The sequence below is a fragment of the Micromys minutus genome, assembly GCF_963924665.1.
Source record: "Micromys minutus genome assembly, chromosome: 13".
Classification (NCBI taxonomy): Eukaryota; Metazoa; Chordata; class Mammalia; order Rodentia; family Muridae; genus Micromys; species Micromys minutus.
In genome coordinates this window covers 7,356,306-7,378,836 of record NC_137982.1, presented here as the reverse complement: position 1 = coordinate 7,378,836, position 22,531 = coordinate 7,356,306, and the positions used below count along the sequence as shown (strand labels likewise).

Below are 22,531 nucleotides of genomic sequence, written 5' to 3'. Positions count from 1 at the left end.
CTGATTGGCTGTCCTTCCCGAAACCACTGGACTGTTGGGGGTGGGACCCCTGCAGCTTCACAGAGCAGTGTCAAGGAGCCGTGTAGGGCAGCAGTGACGTTGGTCAATGAGTCCGAGTCTCCAGTAAGATGAGGAGGTGCTAGACCCAGGGAGAACCATACTCAGAGTGTAGACAGGAGCTTGGCACCCCTGAAGCTCTGTCTGTCCAGGGACTCACAGCCCCACTGGGAGGAACCAGGAACTGAGAGGGATCAAGGACTGGGAAGGTCCTCACTGCTTCCATCAAAGATGTGATATCTACAATGGTATTAATTTTGACCACAAGTGGGCCTTTGGGATGAGGCAGGCATCTCAGGCCTCAGTTTCCCTATCCTTTCAGAGGTATAGAGAATTCTCAGCCTCTCTCTCTCTCTCCCTCTCTCCCTCCCTCCCTCCCTCCCTCCCTCCCTCCCTTCCTCCCCCTCCTTTCAAGTCTTATGTGTCCTAGGTTGATCTCCAACTTGCTGTGTAGCCAAGGATGATCTTGAATTCCTCATCTTCTTGTCTCTACCTCTGGAATGAATGCTAGGGTGACAGGGCCTGGTTTATTCAGTTCTGGTCATAGAACTCAGAGCTTTGTTGGTAGAACGCTAAACGAGCTATACTTAGCTGAAGGCACCCATTTGGTTCACATTATGTAAGACCCACCTGGGGCACAGAACACACACACCATCACCACTATTCCCACACTCACGTAGACATTATGAATTAGCATTCAAGGGGTAAAGAAAACATTACCCATTATAGGGTAGAGCCAAGCTGTGCAGAATGCTGACAAAGGTGAGCCCACATCCACCCCTGAGTGCAGTAGCAATGCTGTCTTTTTGGAATGATCTCCCACCTTCTACCAGTGGGATGGCAAGGCACAGAAAGCTTAAAACTCCAGGTGAGCAGGATCCGATGGGAGGAGCCTTCCTAACCCACCGTGCTCCCATTCCCTACCCTACCTCCCCCTGAATAGACCCAGGTACACAGTAGGGGAGATTATGAGCTCCAGCACACCCCAGAAGCCACCCAACTCTTAGCCTTACAGCCCCAAGGCCATCTCCCTGACAAGCATCTAGATTTTTCTACAGTGTATATGGCTTCCCTGGCATTCCTACCCAGCATCCTCCAAGAACATCACACCAGCCACATAGACCTCAGATTGACAGAAACAGGGTTGGGGAAAGCCAACGTAGGAGGGAAGGTAGGAGATGGGTGGCCATGGTCCCCAGTGGCAGCCCTCATCGGAGCCCAGACTGAAGAAGCTCCAAGACCTGCCTGCACCCCGCTATGTCTGGGCCTGGCCTTAGTCTCTCCATGCTCCCCACAGGTCCTCACCCAGCACGGACAGCGCAAACCTCCGCTCAGCACGCCCAGCTGCATTCTCAGCCACGCAGCTGTAGCCGCCAGCATGGGAGGCCCGAGCCCCGTCCACGTAGAGGCTGTGGTTCTGAGTCTGAAGCCACAAGCCGGGTTCCATCTCGACAGGCCGACCATTCCTCTCCCATGTCACCATCGGTGGGGGCTTCCCTGTGGCATTACAGTCCAGGGTGGTGTTCCCATTCAGGATCACAGAGACTGTCGTGAGGGGCTCCCAAAGGCCAGTGATCTGAGGAGGAACTGAGGTGAAGAGGGAACCTGTCAGTGAAAGTGGTTAGGGCCACATGGTATCAGGCAGGGGCGGTGCTAAGAGGTTATTTAGACCCACGTTCCTCCTTGCACTACAAGCTGTGTGACCTTGCCTGTCACTTCCCCTGTCTGAGCCTTTCCATCTCTGGCAGAGTGACAGGTGCGTCCCCGGGTATCCTCTCAGGCACGCTGGGGACCTGAGTGGACCGCTCCTTGGGGAACAGACCCATCCGTTCTTGGTCTGTGCAGTTTCAGTCTCACCGCTGGAGGGTCTCTAAGTTGTCCATGCTGGCTTCGAACTTGCGTTCTTCTTCTTAGTCTTGCTAATAGGGACCACAGTGCCTAGTATCTTTCTGGAGTTTGTTTTCTAGCACATCTCTTGTGCCATGTAGCTCAGGCTAGCCTTGACTTCACTGTGTGACTGAGGATGACCTTGAACTCCTGATCTCCTGCCTCCCTCTCCCAGGTGTTGGAATTATACGGTGGGCAAGCATGCTACCAACACTGTAGTGGCCTCATCCCAAGAGCATGGTTTTTACAAGGCCAGAATATTTTCTTTTTCCCCCTAGAATGCATGTGTGTGTGTGTATGTGCGCGCGCATGCATGTGTGTTGCATGTAGCATTGCTTATGTGCGTTCACGTGTGTGTGCAGATACACAAACATGTGGAAGCCTGAGGTTTGCGTACAGAACCACCCTCAGTTGTTCCTCTTATTCACTGGGTCTCTCAATCAAACCCAGAGCTCACAGAATTAGCTAGTCTCAGAAGCCAGCTCGCTCTGGGCCCCGTCTCTGCCTTCTGAGGCGAGGAAGCAAGGACCCAAATAGGCTACCATGCCCACCTGTCATTTACACAGACTCCGGGGACTCCAACTTTCTCTAGCAGGATTCATGGCACCATGCGTTGGCTCTATAGGAGCTTTGTGCACACTCATTTTCAAACATTTCAGGGCATACTTTCTCCTACTAGGCCACACAGAGCCTGCGTCCCCTGCTGTATGCACAACTGGGAAGCTGAGAGTCTAGGCTGGAAGGCTAGGCATGTGCCAAGCCTTGCTGCCCCCCACTCGTGTGTGGTCTGGGTCACAGGTCCACCCACTCACCCACCCTTCCCAGTCCTGACAGGCTCACCCAGAACCTCCAGCTGTTGCTCCTGGCTGCTGGTCCCAGCTGCGTTGCTGCATTCACAGGTGTATGTCCCCTCCTGGGCCGACTGGGCCTGTCCCAGGTACAGCAGCCTCCCAACCGCTAACACCTGTTCCAGGCCGTCCCCCTCCCCAGGCAGGGGCTGACCTGGGGCAGTAGAAAAGGGTCCTGGTCCAGGGCCCTTCCTTCTGGTGCCCCCATATATGATACCTCCTCCAGGAAGCTTTCCCAGAGTCCTGGTAACCCTCTGAGCTGCCATACTCCCAGTTTTGGAGTTCTGAGCATGCCCTGCCCCATCTAACCGGAGGTAAAGCCGAACCCTTCACAACCCCCCTCCCAGCTCACTCCACATCACTCTGTGGACTATTTCCCCACTATGTCCTTTCTGGCTGTAGCCCTACTGACCCCTCTGCTATCCCCTCAAAATATGCTTGCCTTGTTCCTGCCCCAGGGCCTTTGTACCTACCATGACCTCTGCCTGGAATGTTTCTCCTTGCTCAGTATCATCTCTCACCTTGAGTCAAACATCCCAGTCACATAACTTAAATTTCTAAATCCTGGCCACAGGTGCCTTTCTCCTTTGTAACCTACTGCCTAAGGCCCAGACTCAATTCCTAACTTTCTGCTTGTCACCTGCCCAGCCAGGGCTTGGGGAATGGCATCCTGGCAGAAATTTGGGGACTAAAGGTCAGCCTACTGTCACAGGCTAGAAGGAGTCTGCAGGTGGGGGCAAAGCACAGAGACCGGGAGAGCAGCACTCAGTAGCTGGCTGATCAGAAATCAAGAACTGAAAACCACCCATTCATCCAGGCACTCAGGTATTGGGTGGGGGGTGCTAAGTGAGGGGTTGCTAGGTGAGGGAGTGCTGGGTGAGAAAGTACTGGATAAAGGGTACTGGGTGAGGAGTTGCTGGGCAAGGGGGTGCTGAATGAGGGGTGCTGGGTGAGGAGGTACCGGGTAAGGAGGTACTAGGTAAGGGGTTACCGGGTAAGGGAGTACTGGGTAAGGAAATACTGGGTAAGGGGGTACTGGGTAAGGGGGTGCTGGGTAAGAGGGTACTGGGTAAGGGAGTATTGGGTAAGGGGGTGCTGGGTAAGAGGGTACTGGGTAAGGGGGTATTGGGTAAGGGGGTACTAGGTAAGGAGTACTGGGTGAGGAGGTACTGAGTAAGGGAGTACTGGGTGAGGGGTGCTGGGTAAGGGGTGCTGGGTGGGGTAGCCATCTTACCATTTTTTCTCCACGAGATCTTGGGGAAGGGAATGCCCTGGCAGTCGCACGACAGTCTGGCCGTCTGTCCCTCAGTCACAGTGAGAGTGTAGGGCTCCTTTGAGGGGAATGCTGGAGGGACTGGTTCAGAGCAGACAGGAGTTGGGGAGGAAGCTGGGGTGTGAGGTAGGGGTAGGGAGGGTTTTATCCTGGGGCTCAAATAGGTATCCCTTCTCCCGGGGGCTTGGAGACCCTCACCCCAGACATGTAAGTTGAAATGCTTCTCAGAGCGGCCTGCCTGGTTAATAGCCTCACAGGTATAGTGGCCTGCGTCCCACACCTCCGCTCGCTCCACCTGGCCAGGAGCAAGACAGCCGGTCAGTGAATCAAGCAAAGGTCACCTCTAGACAGACCGTAGCACTCTCATGTCATGTCATGTCGTCCAGGGAACCAAGAAGTTTCTAGAAGTCAGGGTCTTTCCATGGTGCCTTTCTGGCTTCTCCACATCATATACCCAGTTCAGCTTTGCTAAGAGGCTGGGCACATGCTGATCCAGCCCTTCATTCATCCCCACAGCCCTCAGACGCCCCCCCCCAACCAAGCAAAGGGGAATCTGGACAGTCAAGGTTCTACCATGTAGGGGTCAGACCCTGACCTGGGGGGTAATGAGGCTGCACTGTGGATTTGGAGGATGGAGGGAGAGGAGAAGAAATGAATGGGTGGCACTCAGAGACAGGAATGGTCATATCACAGGACGGAGAGAGGGAGGGGAGGGAGGAGCCGACAGCAAATGCCGGGGTCTCGAGGGAAATTCTGAGGGCTCTGTCTCCCAGTGGGTGACCACTGGTCACAGGGAGCTGAACAATGCTCCCAGGGACCTGGGACACCCATAAGTCCTGCCCTGCCCTGGGCAGCCAGTGGCACAGCGGCATACCTCCAGCAAGGCCTTGTCTGCAGAGAGGCGGAGGCCAGGGTGAGGCTGCAGGGGTCTCCCGTCCTTCTGCCAACTCAGCACGGGTGGCGGCACAGCATGGCTCTGGCACTCCAGTGTCACTGACTCATTGACCACCACGGACATGTTCAGCTCTTCTCCGAGGATGCTGGGAGGCACTGTGGGTGCAGACAGGGACCCTCTGAGTAATGGGACACCAGAAGAGGCCACAGCTGAGTTGGCCTAGCCAATTCCTACAGCCAGGAGCAAACCCCAGGGGAAGAGAGTTACATCCAGCCTAGCCTGGTCACCTCAGTCCTGCTTTGTGGGCTTCGTTTCAAGGTTACCTGCTGAGCCCCACCCCTGCCAGTTTGGGGGTCAGAAAACACTGGGCTTCCCTCCCAACTGTGTATACTGCCCCAACCCTGTGGCTTTGTGCTTTTTCTCTAACCACAGAGCTCCTGCTCATGCGTGGACACCTGCCTGCCACCTGTCCACCCATAGGGATGCTTATGCCCCAGGACAGGTCTCTAGTGTCTACTGGCAACAAAAGGTCAGGTGGCAGCTCCTGTTTCCTCCATCTGCACCCTAGTGACCCTGGGCACACGGCCACCCCAGTTCTGCTTCTTAGAATACTGGCCATAACAATGTCCCCACCCCCCACCCCACCATCCCAGGCTAGAGACTCACTGTGGACTTGCAGGACAACATCCCGGCGATCCTCACCCACAGCACTCACTGCTACACAGGAGTAGCTGCCCACGTCAGAGGCACGGGCACTGGCCACAGTGAGGACTTGGCCTCCGGGGAAGACCTGTGCCCCCAGAAGCAAGACACATTAAACCCAGCTCTTACTACAGGGCTGTTACCAGCCCTTGTGCCACACCCATCTGGATCCTTCTCCAGATCCTGGGGGGGTGTCCCCCAAGACGGGAGAATCACAAGCTGTACCCCTGACCTCAGGAGCCCTGCTGGCTAGTGACAGTTTTGACTGTTTCTAGAAGAGTCACCTGGGCCCACTACCATGGCCATTTGCCATGTGAAGCCAAGAGACCTTCAGAGGTTATTAGATTGAGTGGGCCATGGATATAAAACATAATCAGGGTTGGAGGAAAAGAAGCACAGAGAATGTCTTATGAAGGATTTTTTAATATTAGTCACATGACAAAAGGAACATTTTTTTATATTGGACTTGATAACATTAAAATAGCTTTGGGAAGGAGAGACCAGTAGATCTCTGAGTTGAGGCCAGCCTGGTCTACATACTACATAATGAGTTCCAAAACAAAAATTACTTTACATTGTTTATGTGTGTGTGTGTGTGTGTGTGTGTGTGTGTGTGTGTGTGTTGGTTTTGTTTGTTTTGTTTTGTAGAAAGAAGGTCACACATAGTTCAGGCTGATCTCAAACTTGAGCCTCCTGCTTTATCTCCTGAGTACTGTGACTCCAGGCGTGCCAGCGTGCCTAATTTATGGAACCCTGGGGACAGAAGCCAGGTCATCCTGCATGCTGAGCAAGGGCTCTATCAACCACAACATTGCCAGCTCTTTTTGAGGGGTGGTTGAGACAGGTCTCACTATGTAGACCATACTGACCTAGAACTCACTGTTGATCAACCTGCCCTTGAAGTCATGGCGATCCTCCTGCCTCAGTTTCCCGAGTGCTGGGAGTTTGGGCATGTACTCTCATAGATAGCACCTTTCCCTCATTTCAATGAGGTGGCAAAATACTCTAGGTTACGTATTTGGCTGGCATTGGTGGCATGTACTGTATCCCAGTGGGTAGGGATGCCCTGCCTCTCTCTCACACTAGACTTCCAGGGTCTGACCTTGGTTACTAGTTCCTACAGGAGACACTAGGAGATGGCTCAGAGACCACCCAATGCTACTGACCTTGAGGCCAGGGGTTCCTTCAGGGGACACAGGGTTTCCATCTTTCAGCCATATTAGCATGGGGCTGGGGTTGCCAGTGGCATTACAGGTCAGGCGGAAGGGTGTGCCTAGCAGTACTGGGCCCGGCAGGCTTGGTGGCAGGGTGATTCGGGGTGGCACTGCAAAGAGGGGTGGCAGGGAAACGGGACTGAGTTGAGCCCCACTGCATCTGACATGGTCTAGTGTACCCTCAGGAGCATAAGTCACAAACAGAAGCATGGGTGTGACATTGCAACCCAGGCAGCTATGCCATAGGCATGTGTCAACACACAGAGATTTCTACGATGGAGAGACTGAGGCTGGGGGGGGGCGGTCACCTGGCCAAGGCTAATCAAACTAGAACATGGCAGATCCCACACTTAAGCTCAGGTTTTGGGGATCATAGGGACACTATGGGAACCAAGAGCTGAGTGTCCTCTTGAATCAGGTCTCAGATGCAACACTGCCATCTTGGGAAAACCACAGCCAAAAGATCTCACTGTAACCAGGAGGAGAACAAAAGTTATTCTCTCTCACAGCCCATGAGACCTGAGCTGTCCAGCTCCAGATGGCTACCAACATCATCCAGGGCCCCCTTAGATTGTATGCGCCAGGCATGCCCAGTGTTGGGCAACGTTGGCCTCCACGCACGCCATGACTATTACCATCCTCACCAGAGAAGCTGTGACTGCTTTTCTGAGATCCTCACAAGATTGAGCCTGCTGGGGTTCCATCATTGAAGGACAAGATAAGGAGGGCTGCTCCCTCTTCTCCAGCTGCACGTGATACCTGGGAGTACTAGAGGATGCTAGGGGCTCTACAGGAGGATTGACAGAGGGGACTCTACCCATGCAGCCTTTGAGATGCTGAGATGGAGCTTTTTGGCAATGTTCTTATTTGGGGTTCTTCCATATTCCTATAAGAAAACCCCCACCCATACTTCTTTTGTTAGAAAGCACAATAAACCCATTGTTTCCCCAAGCTGGAATTGGGTGGAATCGTGCCTTTGGTCTGCCACTGGGGCCCTAGGTGGGATGTATTAACATTTGTTCACATGGCATCAGGTAAAGTCACCCAACACCCAGCCTCTGTTCATTTTCTCGTGTTTCCTATGTCTCTGTAGCTTAGATGGGGGAGCAGATCAAAGACAAGGTGGATGGGCACAGGATTTGATGGATGGATAGTGGATCAATGATGCATGGACAGATAATTGTATACATAGATGAAAAACTGGATGGTTGGGTAAATGGATGGACAGAAGTTTAGAACACATGGATGGCTGGATCAATGGATGGACAATAGTGTTTTGAATGAATGAGTGAAAGGCTGGCTTGCTGGATGGTGAATGGCTGGGAAGATGGGTGAATGGATGAATGAATGGATGGATAGTTGGGTGAATGGTGGTTCAGTGGGTGGATGGATCAATTGGTGGGCAGATTGATGGGTGGGTGGGAGAGGGTAAAGAGTAAATAGTCCAATAGATGGGAAAGTAGATGGTAGATAGGTAGACATATGGTGAATGGATGGATGCATGGGTAGGCAATGGGTGAATGTAAAATAGGTATGTGAATAGTAGACGGGCAGATGGACAGATGTATAGATGGGGAATGGACAGATGAACAAACGGGTAGATAAACTGAAAGACAAGTGAACAAGAGACAGAAGGCTAGAGCAATGGGAAGAAAAGTATTTTGGACAGGCCTTATAGTCTTAGGCACTCACCATTGACCCGAAGGCCATACTGCAGCTCTTTCCTGCCTGCCACGTTGGTTGCCACACAGCGGTAGCTCCCTGCATCAGAAAGCCGGGCTCGCTCAATATGAAGAGTTCTCCCATCAGCTGACACCATCACCTGTCTCTGGGTAGAGATGGGCTGGCGGCCCTTGAACCAGGCGATGTCTGGGAAAGAAAAGACATGCTGTATCCTGTCAGCTATTGACTGTTGGCGGTGGGGCATGCCGAGAAGCTCGCAGAGCGAGCGTGGGCTTCTTCTGATGCTACAGACAACCAGAATTCTCAGGAGGGGGAGAGAGGATAGAACAGCAGCACCACCGGAGATAAGATCAGGGGCTAAGAGGAAGTTCCAAGATGGGAGCTAGTCAGCCAAGGCCAGCTAGTCAAAGCCAGCCAAGCCTCGTCCCCACAGCCACCCTCGTCCAGGAGTGTGTAGAGGAAGGCACCCTGGGCAACAGGCTCAAAGGCAAGGATGGAGTGCTGTGCTTTGGGCTTCCTACCTCCAGCCAGGGCCCATCATCCCTCCCCAGGGCTCTACAGGAGCCAGGTGCTTCCTGGGCTCACCCACCAAAGGCAAGTGACAGTCTTTGCTCATGAGGGGACAGAAAATGGGTCTTTCCCTTAGAACATGGTAAGTCCCACCCTAGCCTGGGTGTGGGCACTTGTACAATTTTCCCCCCATGCCCTAGCCTTTTCCTTTTGTTGGTCTGGAGAAGCCCAGATGAAGGGGATTCTAGACCCCAACCGCAGCCTGGACCAGCCCTAGGGATGCTAGAATTCTAAACAGAACTCTTACAGGCTTGTCCTGACCTGCATACAAAATTCTGGGTGCTTGCAGCCTCTTTCCACATGGAATTGGAACTGGCTAGAGGGAACTTTGGGCCAAGGGGATGGGGCTTACCTGGAGGGGGTACACCTGAAGCCAGACACTCCAAGGTCACTGAGGAATTCTCCAGAACTGCTTTGTTGACTGGGCCTGGCTCAATGTTGGGGGGAACTAGAGGGTTACAAAGAAAGATCCCTTTTGGTGGATCTGGGTTCTGGGCAGCTACAATCTCAGCCACCCTTCTGTCTTTTCTGGCTTCTGGTGACAACGCTCACATACTTGGAGCAAGGAGCTTGCCCTTAGAAAATCCCCAAATCTGAGCAGAACCTATTAGATCTTCCCTGAGGTCACACAGGGTTCCCAGCTCCCAAACCTCAGGCCCAGGGAAGATCAAAGCTGGTACAGTAGGAGCTGGAATCCCAGGTAGTCCTGGAGTAGACAGGCAGGTTTGTCCACACTGTCAGGGACATGTGTGAACTCCCAAACATGAATCCAGCCAGCAAGGAAGTCATTAACATGGGCAAGGTGACCTCTGAAAACCTTTGCAAGGGTCTGGACTTTGTGGCTTCCTCTCATCCCTAGACCCTTTTCTCCCATATCTTCTATTGGGATCTGGAATGCTTCATCTAATGCTTCATCTCAGCATTGCCCACCCTTCACAAAGTTAAGCATCCAGTTGTGAATCTAGAACTTCCATTTCCGGTCCCAAGAACCCTTGAGATGTCACCAGTCACCCCAGGCTTTGGATCCCACTGAGCTGCAGTCCTCACCCAGAACCTTCAGTGTTACATCCTTCTTGCTCTCCCCTGCCAGGTTGGTGGCTGAACACGTGTAGACACCTTCATCTCTCAGGTCTGCCTTCTCGATCTGGGAGAGAAGGGTCTGGGGATAAGGGCAGGCCACAAAGTCCAGGACCAGGCCACAATCAGAGAGAGGACAGAACGTGGGAATGACCCCCACAGGCAGGTGCAAGCATGCAAATGAGCTCTCTTCCACATGATATCATCTCTGACTTTTCCCTCTGGTGGCTGAGCTTCTGTGGCCTGGACCAGGCTAAGGCTCCCTCCATTCCCCAGACATAGCACCTAAGTGCCTATTCAAAGTGCACACACTGAGAGAGCTCTGTTGTTCCACCTCTCCAGGGCTCCACAACCTCTAAAGTCAGTCCTAGTTCTCTAACTGTACCTGAAGTTTGCCCCCTGAGGTTGCCACAGCCACGCCGTCTTTCCACCAGCGAAGGCTCGGGGTGGGCACTCCGGTACCTACACACTGAAGGGTCACAGGCTGCAGGAAAGGAGCCGTGAGGTTCTCTCCACCAAGGATGTGCACTGAAGGAAGTTCTGCAGGGGAGATGGAGAGAGTTTGGGTCAGGCTCAGGGGAGATGGAGAGAGCTTGGGTCAGCAGGGGCCTGTGGTAGGCATCCAGCAATCCCCTAAATGACTAGAAGTAAAAGGGTGGCTTTGAAGACCTGGCCAAAGAACCCTTGCTCCTCAAACACATGGATAATAGGAGAGCCAACAAAACAGTGCATTCCCTTTGGAAGTTATCCCAATTTACAGACCCAATGATCCACCCACACATCCATCTACACATCCACCCACAATTTATCCATCCATTCATTTATTCATCCATCCATCCACTCACCCATCCATCCATCTATCCATTCATCCATCCATTCACTTATCCATCCATCCACTCATCTATCCATCCATCCATCCATCCATCCATCCATCCATCCATCCATCCATCCATCCACTCATATATTCATCTATCCACACATCCATCCACTTGCCTATTCATCTGTCTACACAGCCATTGATCTATCCATCTATCCACATACTCGTTTATCTACTCATTTATTCATCTCCCTGTTCATTCATCCATCTACCTACTCACCCACTCATCCACTTAGCCCATGCATTTGCTAACTAAACTATCCACCATCCATCCATCTTGGTACACACCTAACTGCCTATCCATATGTCCAACCAACTATCCACCCATCAACCTATCCATATGTGTCCACAAGAATGTTAAGTGTCTATTCTAGGACCAGAACTACTGCGGGTCCCAGATAAAATAAAGGAGATCACCATGCCCTTGGGGGGGGGGTCACAAAGCTGGCATACTGAAAGAGACAGTTACATAAGCCACTCCAGAGGAGTGAGGTGGTAGGGACTGAGAGACTGAACAGTGAGGGTGACACATGTGGTTAAATCAAGAAGCCTTCCTGGAAGAAAGGGCAGACCTAAAAATCAAGGAGGAGTCAGACAAACCCAGAGGTTAGACAGTGGGTGCTTATTAACTAAAGACTGGAATTAAATTAGATGAGACTGAATAGAAACAGGAGGTGAAGCCCTCAGGCAGCCGGACAGGATAAATGGGACGTATGATGAGCAGCCATGACAAGCCTCTCCCACCCACATGTCTTTGGAAGTCCAGGCTACACATCTACGCAGAGGAGACATGTCCCATGTCATTCGCAGGTCGCCATGGCCTCCAGCTCCACCTACCGTGCACAGAGACCTCCACCTCAGCCCCAGCTGTTCCGGCCTCATTGGTGGCCTGGCAGGCAAAGAGGCCTGAGTGGTTCAGCTCCACGTGGCTGATGTGCAGCAGGGTCCCCTGTGAGGCCAGCTGCACCCCAACCAGCTCCTCAGCTGGGCGACCATTCTGTAACCATCTGAGGTGGACGGAGAGAGGGTGGGATCACCATGAAGCCTCTCCTCCATGGCTTAACAATCATGCTCACACTCCTAGGAGCAGGCTCACCCTCCCTTCACCCCAACCCACATTCTGCCTGTCCCCTCCCTGGCCAGTTCGGTACATACTGGATGGTGGGCACCGGGGAGCCTGATGCCTGACAGGGAAGATCCAGAGACTGTCCCACGACGGCAGTCACCTGGCCCATGCCTTCAGCCACCAGCAGCTGTGGGGGCACTGTGGGCAGGACATGCTGCAGGCTGGAGCTCATCCTAGCCTTAAGTGATGCCGGAGCCCCAGTCTCACTACAGCCTTCTAGTCTCCCCTCAAATGCACCCAGGAGGCCTTCCAGGGTCACTGGAGATGTAAGAGGGGCCTCTAGGGCCTCACTCCCCAGAGACCATCATGTCTGTCCTCAGATAGATTCAGAGCCTGGAGTCCTGCCTGCTTTGTAGATGTCTCCGTGTCTCACATCACAGGGGCCACAGTGGCAGTTAAGCAAGATTCACACCCACTCCCAGCTCTGGGTCAGAGAAATGCTGGACAGAAAACTGCATCACCTTTCCCCGGGTGAGTCGGTCCAGGACCATGGGGGAGTGAGGATCAGAGCCCCAGAACTCAACCTCACCTCTCCCACCATGTGTTCTCATCCCAGGCCTCTCTATTCCTCTGTGGCATATGGGAAAAGGGAGCACATGGCTTCCCTGCCGCCCTTCACCTCCTCTGGGGCCAAGGATGGAGTGGGCATGGGAGAAGACCCCCCGATGGCTGGCTCACCCTGCATCTCCACCGAGTACTGCAGCACAGCCTCTCCGGCGGGGCTGCTGGCCACGCAGCTGTACAGGCCACCGGACGCCTCTCCTGGGTTCTCCAGCTGCAGGGCACCTCCCGCCTCCAGCCATGTCCCATTGCTGTCCACCACCGGCAGCCCTTCATGCTGCCAGGAGAGGGTAGGGGGTGGATGGCCTCTGGCCACGCACTCCAGTGCCACGGGTCTCCCAGCCACCGCCTGCACCAGGTATGGCCCTCCATCAGCACCTTCAATGGTAGGTGGAACTAGGGGAGAGGCAGGACCGTCTCAGGAACCAAGAGTTGAAGCTTTACTCCCCACCTTCATCCTATTATCTAGACCTTGCTCAGACACGGCCTCTCTCTTCCAGCAAGCCTGTCTCAGACCCTCGCTGGAAGAGCCTCATCTCCCCAGGCCCTGTTTGTATCTCTTTTGCACTGACAACACCCAGAAAGCTGGTTACCAGGAGACTCCAGCCTGCCTATTAAACAAACTGATGGGTCTCCAGAACTTAAGACTAGGCTGCCACCCCAGAAGTCTCCTTACCCTTAGAGTGGGACAGTAGATCTGAACCAAGACAGTATGATCTTGGGGACTCAGAGCTCACCGTGGCCTGATGTGTGTGGGGTGGAGGTGAGGGGCATGTCCCTCGGATTCTGAATTGTAGAGCTGATAGAACTGCTAGAAGGTCCTGTGCAGTCATGAACTTGGACTCAAGATGCTTCAAACCCTTTTTGGTTTTTAAAATGTTATTTATTTAATGTATGAGTGCTCTGCTGCTTATACATCCATCTGCCAGAAGAGGGCATCAGATCCCATTACAGATGGTTGTAAGCTACCATGTGGTTGCTGGGAATTGAACTCAGGACCTCTGGAAGAGCAGCCAGTGCTCTTACCCACTGAGCCATCTCTCCAGCCCGAGATGCTTCAAGCCTTAATTAGGACCCCAAAGCTCTTGGAAAGGGTCCTGGACACACACATGTCATTCCACTCCAGAGGGTGACAGGGCCTCACGGGAGTCCCGCTGGCAGGTGCTGTGGTGGTCCCCACTTTCCACAGCTCACTGCCTCTAGACTCCCACACCCAAGCTCATTGCTGACTCCTCACCAGAGGTCAAATGACTCCTATTGACTCTCAGGCTGTCCCCCAACTCCCCAGAGCACCCTGCTCTGCCTGACCCAGGCCTACCCTTATCCTTTCTCAAGAGTGCTCCCTATTTTTTTCTGAGTCCACCCTTCAGGGTTGCCAATTCACAGATCTCTGTCTCGGTCTCTCTCTCAGAAGAGCTGAGACCATATGTCTTTGAGATATGAGCCGGGCAAACTTCTCTACCCCATGGGACACACAAGGACAAATGTTTCCAGTAGCATCGGTCACAGGCCATTGGGGCCTTGCTCTTAGTCCTAATCTACACAGAGTTAAATCAGGGATCTCTGCCATGTTTGGAAGTTTTGTGGGGGATCCCACAGTCCTCCAGGAGGAGCTGGACCCTGCATGGACCTCTACCTAGGCCCTCATTTCCAGCCTTGGTATCCTCATTTGCACAGGGAAGGTAGAGAGCTGAAATGAACCCTGTCCTTAAGTCACCCCATTTGATCACCCCAAGTGGCCACCCCTCACTGACCTTCAGAGACAGTCAGAGGTCACCTCACATTGTCCATGCCAGCTGCCCACTGCTGTAACCCCCAGCCGCTCACCATAAACCTCCAGACTGGTGGACTTCTTGGTGGTCCCTGCGGGGTTGCTGGCCTGGCAGGTGTAGAGGCCAGAATCGGAGTGCTGGGCCTTCCCTAGCTGTAGCTGCCGGCCTCCCTTGCTGTAAACCAGTTCTGAGCTGGGGGCCAGCAGGGTCCCATCTTTGTACCAGGTGATGTCAGGGGCTGGCATTCCTCGGGCTTCACATAGGAGCTGTGCTGTGTGGCCCTCCAGGACAGTCACCTCACCTGTCTCGTTAGAGCCCCGGATGGTGGGAGGTGCTGGAGGCAGAGAGGGACATGAGGGTGGGTCACACACTAAATGAGTCAGAGGCTGATGTCCCTGAGTATCATGCACACATCCCAGACTTCTATTATAGGGACTGGCAGGCATGAGGGATGAGGGATGAGGGAGGGGTGTGGGGACACAAACAGAAGAGGCCAGCTCAGGGACATGCTAATGTGGGGAACAAGCCCAATCATTTTGGGTAGGGATGGTGCAGATGGGGAGAGGGGCTGCAGGCTTGAGCTCTGGAGCCCACAGGGCCTCTCACTCACTGTATGACCTGGGGTAAGTCCTTTCCCCTCTCTGGGCCTCGGGGTCCCCATCTGTGGAGGAACTTGATCAGGTCATCCCCTAGGGCAGGGTACTTGGTACCCAGGATGATGGCTGAGGTTCACGGGTACAGTACAACACTCTGTCTCCCAGAGCCATGTCCTCTTAACTCTCCTGTCCCTGAAGGCAGTGAGAGGCCCTCTGAGGCCACTGTGCCACCAACCTGTCTGCCCCTTTGTACACAGTATTCACTTTAAAATGTATTTTGTTTATTTGGGTATGAGGATCTGGAGATGTAGTGGTGTGTGTGTGTGTGTGTGTGTGTGTATTCAAATAGGTTTGAACATGTGCACATGGGTGCACACACACATACACACAAAGTTCAAAGGTCAACATCTGGTGTCTTCCTCTATTAGACCCTGTCCCTTACTTTTTGTGACATTGGCTCTCAAATCCACCAGCTCAGCTAGGCCAGCTGGCTAGAGAGGCCCAGGAGTCCACTTGTTTCACCTCGACAGTGCTGGTGACTGTCTAGGTGAGGCGACCATCCTGGAGGGCCACAGAACACAGGCATGCAGCCACGTGAGCTCTGGGGATTCCGACTCAGGGTCACATGCTTGTGGAGGGAGTGGTGTACCAACTGAGCTTTTGCCCTGAGCTCTCCTTGCTACCCCATAGCACAGATGCAGGCCAAGTGCCCATGGCTAGGCCACCCAGGATTGCCTTCATCTCTTTGAATGTGTTTGTTGGTGCTCTTCTATAGCACTTAGAGCTTCCTACATCCAGGAGAGGGGGTTCCACCGCTGAGCCCCACTCAGCCCGAGTATGTTAGTTTTTCCTGTTCCTTCCATTAATACAGTGGACACTGGCTTCCCACTGACACTTGAAATACTAACTTGCCTTACTTGGTGTTCCCATGTAAATGTGAGTTCAACAATCAACAGAAGTAGTGAGTGTGTCATGTTGGTAGTTTGGAGAGACGAGAAGCCATGATATGCCCTTGGCTCCTGTTATTACTCCTTAGGCCCTGTTCCTGGCCTTATTCTCCCTCCCAGGCATCAGCAGGAGGCAGGGAAGGGCAGCTCCTGGAGCAGTTAGGGTTGGGAGGGACAGAACTCACAGTGAACTCTGAGCTGAAAGTCCTTGGCTTGCTGGCCGGCTGGGCTGAAGGCCACACACTGATACCGCCCTTCATCACCCAAGTGACTGCTGATGATTCTGAGAACCTGGCCATCCTCCTGCAGCAGGATGTGAGGGTCCCCTGGAAGGATGGGCCTAGAGAAAAGCCATTGATCAGGCCAGGGTGACAATGGGGCTGCTGCTCAAAGGGGTTGCAGATTATGATAAGAGTGCCATTCATAGGAACCAATGATGGGGGCTCCCCGAATGCCCACAAGAGGATAGACAGTATGTGGGCTCCTGTTCTGGGGGTTATTATTCAGCCTTAAAAGGAAACGAGTTCCTGACACTGGTGGCAAAGAGATCACATCTCCAAAACATTGTGTTAAATGCGTTCCTTGGCTGACTCTGCTTGTTGTGGTTTGGATACGCTTGGTCCAGGGAATGGCACTATTTGGAGGTGTGGCTCTGTCAGAATAGGAGTCACTGTGGACATGGGCTTCAAGACCCTCATCCTAGCTGCCTAAGTCAGTCTTCCACTAACAGCCTTCGGATGAAGATGTAGAACCCTCAGCTCTTCCTGTACCATGCCTGCGGGGATGCCGCCATGCTTGGCGATAATTGACTGGACCTCTGAACCTGTAAGGCAGCCCCAGTTAAATGTTGTCCTTTACAAGACTTGCCTTGGTCATGGTGTCTGTTCACAGCAGTAAAGCCCTAACTATGACACCACTTATATGAATGATAATATGTAAATCTGTAGACATAGAATGGACTGGAAGCTCTGGGGACAGAAGAATGGAGGCAGAGAAACTATGCAGTGAGTATGTGTTTGGGGGATGGTAGAAGGTTTTGGAATTAGATAGTGGCCACAGCTGCATAGTGAATCCAGCAACTGCTTTTTTAAAAAAGTCAACTATTAATTAAGTAATTCTTACATGGGCCTCTGATCCCCAGAGTCAGAGAAATAGAATAGATGACAGCCGATCTTGCCAGAGTGAGAACAGGGTTTCCTGAAACTCTCCCGAGGTGGGGAGAGACACCCATGCCACCCTCCACGGAAGGCCGGGCAGCACACACCACACCGGCTGGGCTTCCTCAGACATCCCTGACCCCCACCCAGCCCCATATACTCCATTGAGAGAATCACTTACTGCCCATCCTTGGTCCACTCAACCTGGGGTGTGGGAACCCCTGAGGTCTGACATTCCAACTTCACATCAGCACCAGACAGGCCCAGCACCTCCTGAGCAGACCCAGCTCCCAGCAAGGAGGGAGGGACTGGAAGTTGGAAGGGAGGTAAAGGGGGGATGCCTCAGGCTCCACACACCCTGCTGATCACAGGAAGGTCCCTGGGTCTGTACACCCTCCACCTGCGGAGCCCCCCACCTCCGAGGTATCAGCAGTCTGTACTGTTCCTGCATAGCACCCCGTGTGATGGTTAATCTTGTCAGCTGGGTGAGGGTCTAGAATCACCATGGAAATAAATCTCCCCCTGTGTCTATGAGGAATTTTCTAGATTGGGTTAACTGAGCTAGGAAGACACACCCTAAATATGTGTGGCTCCACCCCTAGGCTAGGGCCCCGGACTGCATAAAAATCAGAAAAACAAACAAACAAAACAAAACAACAACCACAAAACCTAGAAAGCTGGCGGAGCGGCAGCATCTGCCTCTCTCTGCTTCCTTTGTGTGGATGTGATGTACCAGCCACCCCAAGCTCCCGTGGTTAAAGCATCCTATCAACACAATCAACTGTGACAAACGTTGCTTTTGCTAGTAAACACAGCAGCTAAGACTACCTGGATGCAGTTGCTTAGTTAACCACGTGACTGTCCCCTGTCTGGTCTACTCTGTGGGCTCCTGAGGATAGGGTCTAGGTCTGTGGTGGCCCCCATGTGCCCCTTGGTCTCTGCTGACACATGCTTGGGCGTTTAGGATACAGTTCTCACTCACTGAACACGGCAAGCCTGAAGTCTCTCTGGGCACGCCCCGCCTGATTCTCAGCCTGGCAGGAATAGAGGCCAGAATGGTTTTCTTGGATCCTTGGGAAGTGGAGGGACTGGGCGCCATCCAGGAGGTGATGTTCAGTTGTTGCTGGTATCTGAGCACAAGAGGTCAGAGGGAGTAAGTATGAGCAAGAAGGAAAAAGAGAGGCCCATGGAGCTGGCTGGTGACCAGAGCGGAGTTCTCAGTTCCCCAAGAGGACCCTCAGGAAGACCTTTCAGGACCACACTTCCCCACTGCCCCTGAACCCAGGCATCCCCAAAGACGTCTGTCACATTCCCATGCCCCTCAGAACACACAGAAACATATCTTCATCCAAAAGTCCCACCCCCCCATCCCAACCTCCCCAAGAGTCACCCACCAGCTGCCCGTCCTTGAGCCACACCACCTCGGGGGCTGGAAAGCCGTTCGTGTCACACTCCAGCGTCAGAGGCTGCCCAGCCAGGCCTGACACGTTGGTTATAAGCCCCTCTTCACGGATGCTGGGAGGCACTTGAGGAGCAAGAAGCAGAAGAGCCGCCTCCACTTTGGTTGAGCTTAGTCTCTAAGGCAGGCCACCCACATCCGAAGTCCCCAAGCTTATCAGCTCACTATTGAGACCCAGGGAGACCCTCCTGCCTTTATCTATCCCGGTCCCAGATCTAATCACAAGGGCACTGTGGATCTTAAGTAGACACAGCACAGCCCCTCCCCCCACTGTGAACAGATGCCATACTCGGACACTCGGTCTATGAGGCAGGACATATCCAGTTCTACCTGCAGCCAGGTGTCACTCCAGGGAGGTTCCCGAGTGAGAACTGCCATAGGTCAGCCCCCGTGTGTCTACAAACCAAACTCCCAGGGAAGTCATTCCCCAACAAACTGGGGACACAAGGTGGCTGCGAGATCTGTTCAGACTGAGAGGTGCAGCTCGTCCCAGCAGTGGGAGCACTTCCAGCCTGCTTGTCCTGTGTCCCAGTTAGAGGCGACCAACTCTGTGCTGACACCCTGGGTGCAGGCGTAGGAGCTCCTGCTGTGGGTGACTGCTACATGAGGCTCAGCTCTGGGTTAGAGGTGGGCTAGAACTCTGCTCAGCTTTCATGCATGATAATTTTTATTAGCTTTGTGTGTGTGAGGTCGGAGAACAATCCGGGATGTGATTTCCCAGGTGCTAGCCACCTTCTATGCTTAGAAAGAAATTAGGGGCATAGAGCATAGGCTATTCTGGATGGCCAGTGAGCTCCCAGGCATGTCCTAGCTTTTCCCAGCACAGGTACCTGCTGCGGTGCCCTGCATTTTCCATGGGTGCTGAGGTCAGACTCAGACCTTCATGCTTACACAGCAAGCACTTTAGTGGCTGAGCTTTGGCTGCAGATCTTGGCCTGCTGACACCCCAGAAGCCTCCACTGTCCCTATAGATGTACCTGGTAAAATGGGGTGCCCCATGCAATACCTCAATCCTTTCTGGTCTCTTAGGGGTAGGAATCGAGTGTCTATAGTCTGCTCTGGAGTCCTGGCATTTTGGGTCCATGTGGATACAGGCCTATCCAGCCTCAGCTCTAAGGTCTCAGCTTACCATAGACCACCAGCTTGGCTCTCCTGGACGCAGAGCCCACCTCATTGGTGGCCTGACACTCGTACTCTCCACTGTCTGCAAGAGAGACTGAGGACAGGAACAGCGATCCTTCATCCAGCACCACCACATCTGGCCGGTCATTCAGGGGCTCTGAGGACGGGCCCCTCCGCCATGTGATTCGTGGCTTTGGAGTCCCTGGCAGGGCATACAGAATCATCAGAAAAGCATCAGACACCCCTCCATGCCAGCACTGTCCCCTCACGTGACCCCTTGTGCACATGATGGGTGATCTCAGGCCCTGTGTTACCCCCAGGTCAGGAGGAGGAAGAGGAAGAGGAGGTAGTGGAGGAGGAGGAGAAGAGGAGAGGGGGAGGAAGGAGAGGAAGAGGAGGGGAAAGAGGGAGAGGAGGAGGGGGAAGAGAAAGAAGAGGGAAAGGAGAAGGAAGAGGAAGTAGAGGAGAAAAAGGAGAAGAAGGGAGAGGGGGAGCTCTCTTAGACTTTCAGCATGTGTCCCCTGTCTTCACACAGGGTTGAGTGTCCACAGGTACATGAGCAAAAGATGTTTTCTGGTTCTCAAGAAGGCCAGGGGTATCCTTCTAGGTATCCCACCAGCCCTGAGCTCTCCTTTCTGTGCCTTTCAAATGACTGACAGTGCCCCCTGCCACCTTTTATTGCTCAGCATCTTCCCCCATAAGGATCAGAGTCTTCATTGTTTCTTGCTATGCCCAAGCCACCAGCACAGCCCACGCATACTAGGTATGAATGAACAAGCCTGCTGAGGCTTGCTCAAGGTTGTTCCTACCTGCTATTTCTAGAGGCCAACACTAGGTGGCACTGTGATCAAGGCTCCCAGACCCTATTAGGTGCCTGTTTCCAAGCTCCCTCTCCTGCCTGCCGCCTTAGCGCTGTTCAGGGATGTCCCAGATGCCCAGAGCCAGCTGCTTGAGGTCAAGGATGCTTTGCAGGCTCCTCCTGGCTTCTCCACCCACCTGTTGCTTATCAGATACTCAGCCCATGGGAACATGGACCAACAATACACCCCCCCCCCCAATCATAGACAAGCCCAGGAAGGTGGGTCACTGTGGCAGTGAGGTCTTTGGAGGGTGGCATGGAACACATTTCTCCCGAGTAACAGGCACATTGTTGGGAGCTGTGACTCACACCTCTTGTCCTACAACCTCACAGCAATGCCATCAGGACAGACTGGTATGTTCCCACCATGCGAATGGGGAGACTGAGACTCAAAAAGAGAGGTTAACCTCCAGGAAGGGCAAAGCTAGGCTCTGCCTGGACCATCAACAGTATTACCATCCCAAGGGATACCTAGAAAAAGCCGGTCTGCTAGCAATCGTTCTTGGAAAGTATAGGGGAACGGTGGTAACTCCCACAATCTCAATTCGAAAGCCCAAACTATCACTTTCCCAGATGTCCGGGACTATGGGGTTTCATAGGCAGGCTGACTGGAGGCCAAACCACTGGCTGTGTGAACTTGTGCCAATTGCTTAGCTTCTCTGGGACAGGATAACCCAATACAGAGAAACTAATGGGAATATCTATCCTATAGAGGATCAGTGTGACTCCATAACCCAAGGAGGTCACTATATGGTGACTGAGTTCCTGGAACCCAGGCCAGCCCTGCTTCTTGAGCCCCACCCTGGGTGTGACCTTACCTTGGGCAGGGCATGGCAGGCTGGCATTCTCCCCAGCCACTCGCTCCAGCAGGCCCTTGGTCTCGTCGACCCCCCAGTGTGGTGGCTCTGTGGAAGGTAGCAAGGCCTTGTTCATAACCCTCAGGTCCAGCATTCCCTCTCAGTATGGGCTGGGAGGAGGAGGGTCTCCTTCCAGAGCCCCAGCCCCCAGCCTCCCAGGGAGGCCAGCATTTGAGGTTATAATAGGTATAATGGGGTCTTGTCAGTGTCCTTCCAACTGTGTCTTGCATCCAGTTCCCAACAAGGAAAATGCTAGAATATTCCAGAATATTCTATGGGTCATACATAATTCCTCGTGATCTTGCTTATTACTGGATCACCTTTCAGTTTAAAAGTCCCCTACAGAGACTGCACAAGGCTCCTAGGGTCACAGGCCATCGGTCATCTGTGCAAATCATGAAGCCTGCATGGTGGCTCTGAAGACTTACTGCTTCAGACCTGACAAGCAGAGCCCAGAACAAATACCCAGAGGGAGGGAGGCTCAGGCTCACCCAGAACACGGAGCTCCAGTTTCCAGGTATCTGTGCCAGCGCTGCTGGAGGCCTCGCAGCGATACAGCCCAGCATCAGAGGTCTTGACAGCAGCAAAGTGAACAGAGCCCGGAGGTCCCTCACCCGTCAGGGCCATCCCATCCTTGAACCAGTTCAGCTGAGGTTGGGGGTTGCCCTCGGCCACACAGTTCAGGTCAAGGGCCTCTCCAGCCAGTACCTTCAGGACCCGAGGGCCAGGCTGCACCTGAGGGGGAACTGGCAGGGTTCCAGGGATGGGCATCAAAGTGGGCTATCTGGTGACGGATCTCAGAGCTCCAGCCCATGCTACAACCCTGATGTGAGCAAGCAGCAACATCATCTCTGGGATGGGAAGTCTAAGGCAGCTGCTCCTCATTGCAAAGTAGAGCTGTCAGAACCCTTGTGGTCTTCCCCACAGCCTGAGAGGGCAGTCTGTCTTCTGCCAGGACACCTGAATGCACTCAGTGCACTATCCCCTACCCT

The 22,531-nt window shown here is 53.3% G+C and overlaps 1 protein-coding gene across 1 annotated transcript in view; it reads right to left on the bottom strand.

Annotated features, from left to right (window-relative positions):
- HMCN2 (hemicentin 2) overlaps positions 1-22,531 on the bottom strand; it is a gene marked incomplete at its 5' end in the record, with an annotated part of 140,350 nt that overhangs the window by 54,877 nt on the left and 62,942 nt on the right. Inside the window, 23 exons of the mRNA XM_080927721.1 lie at positions 1-139; positions 1,363-1,644; positions 2,785-2,946; positions 4,027-4,146; positions 4,264-4,360; positions 4,940-5,115; positions 5,627-5,750; positions 6,829-6,986; positions 8,569-8,745; positions 9,482-9,577; positions 10,177-10,273; positions 10,592-10,746; positions 11,921-12,090; positions 12,239-12,347; positions 12,888-13,166; positions 14,598-14,876; positions 16,271-16,425; positions 17,424-17,550; positions 18,225-18,372; positions 18,637-18,767; positions 19,831-20,025; positions 21,501-21,587; positions 22,031-22,285. The exon at positions 1-139 is cut by the window's left edge and continues 29 nt beyond it. Coding sequence (XP_080783847.1) covers positions 1-139; positions 1,363-1,644; positions 2,785-2,946; positions 4,027-4,146; positions 4,264-4,360; positions 4,940-5,115; positions 5,627-5,750; positions 6,829-6,986; positions 8,569-8,745; positions 9,482-9,577; positions 10,177-10,273; positions 10,592-10,746; positions 11,921-12,090; positions 12,239-12,347; positions 12,888-13,166; positions 14,598-14,876; positions 16,271-16,425; positions 17,424-17,550; positions 18,225-18,372; positions 18,637-18,767; positions 19,831-20,025; positions 21,501-21,587; positions 22,031-22,285 — 3,718 coding nt within the window. The remainder of the gene's footprint in view (positions 140-1,362; positions 1,645-2,784; positions 2,947-4,026; positions 4,147-4,263; positions 4,361-4,939; positions 5,116-5,626; positions 5,751-6,828; positions 6,987-8,568; positions 8,746-9,481; positions 9,578-10,176; positions 10,274-10,591; positions 10,747-11,920; positions 12,091-12,238; positions 12,348-12,887; positions 13,167-14,597; positions 14,877-16,270; positions 16,426-17,423; positions 17,551-18,224; positions 18,373-18,636; positions 18,768-19,830; positions 20,026-21,500; positions 21,588-22,030; positions 22,286-22,531) is intronic.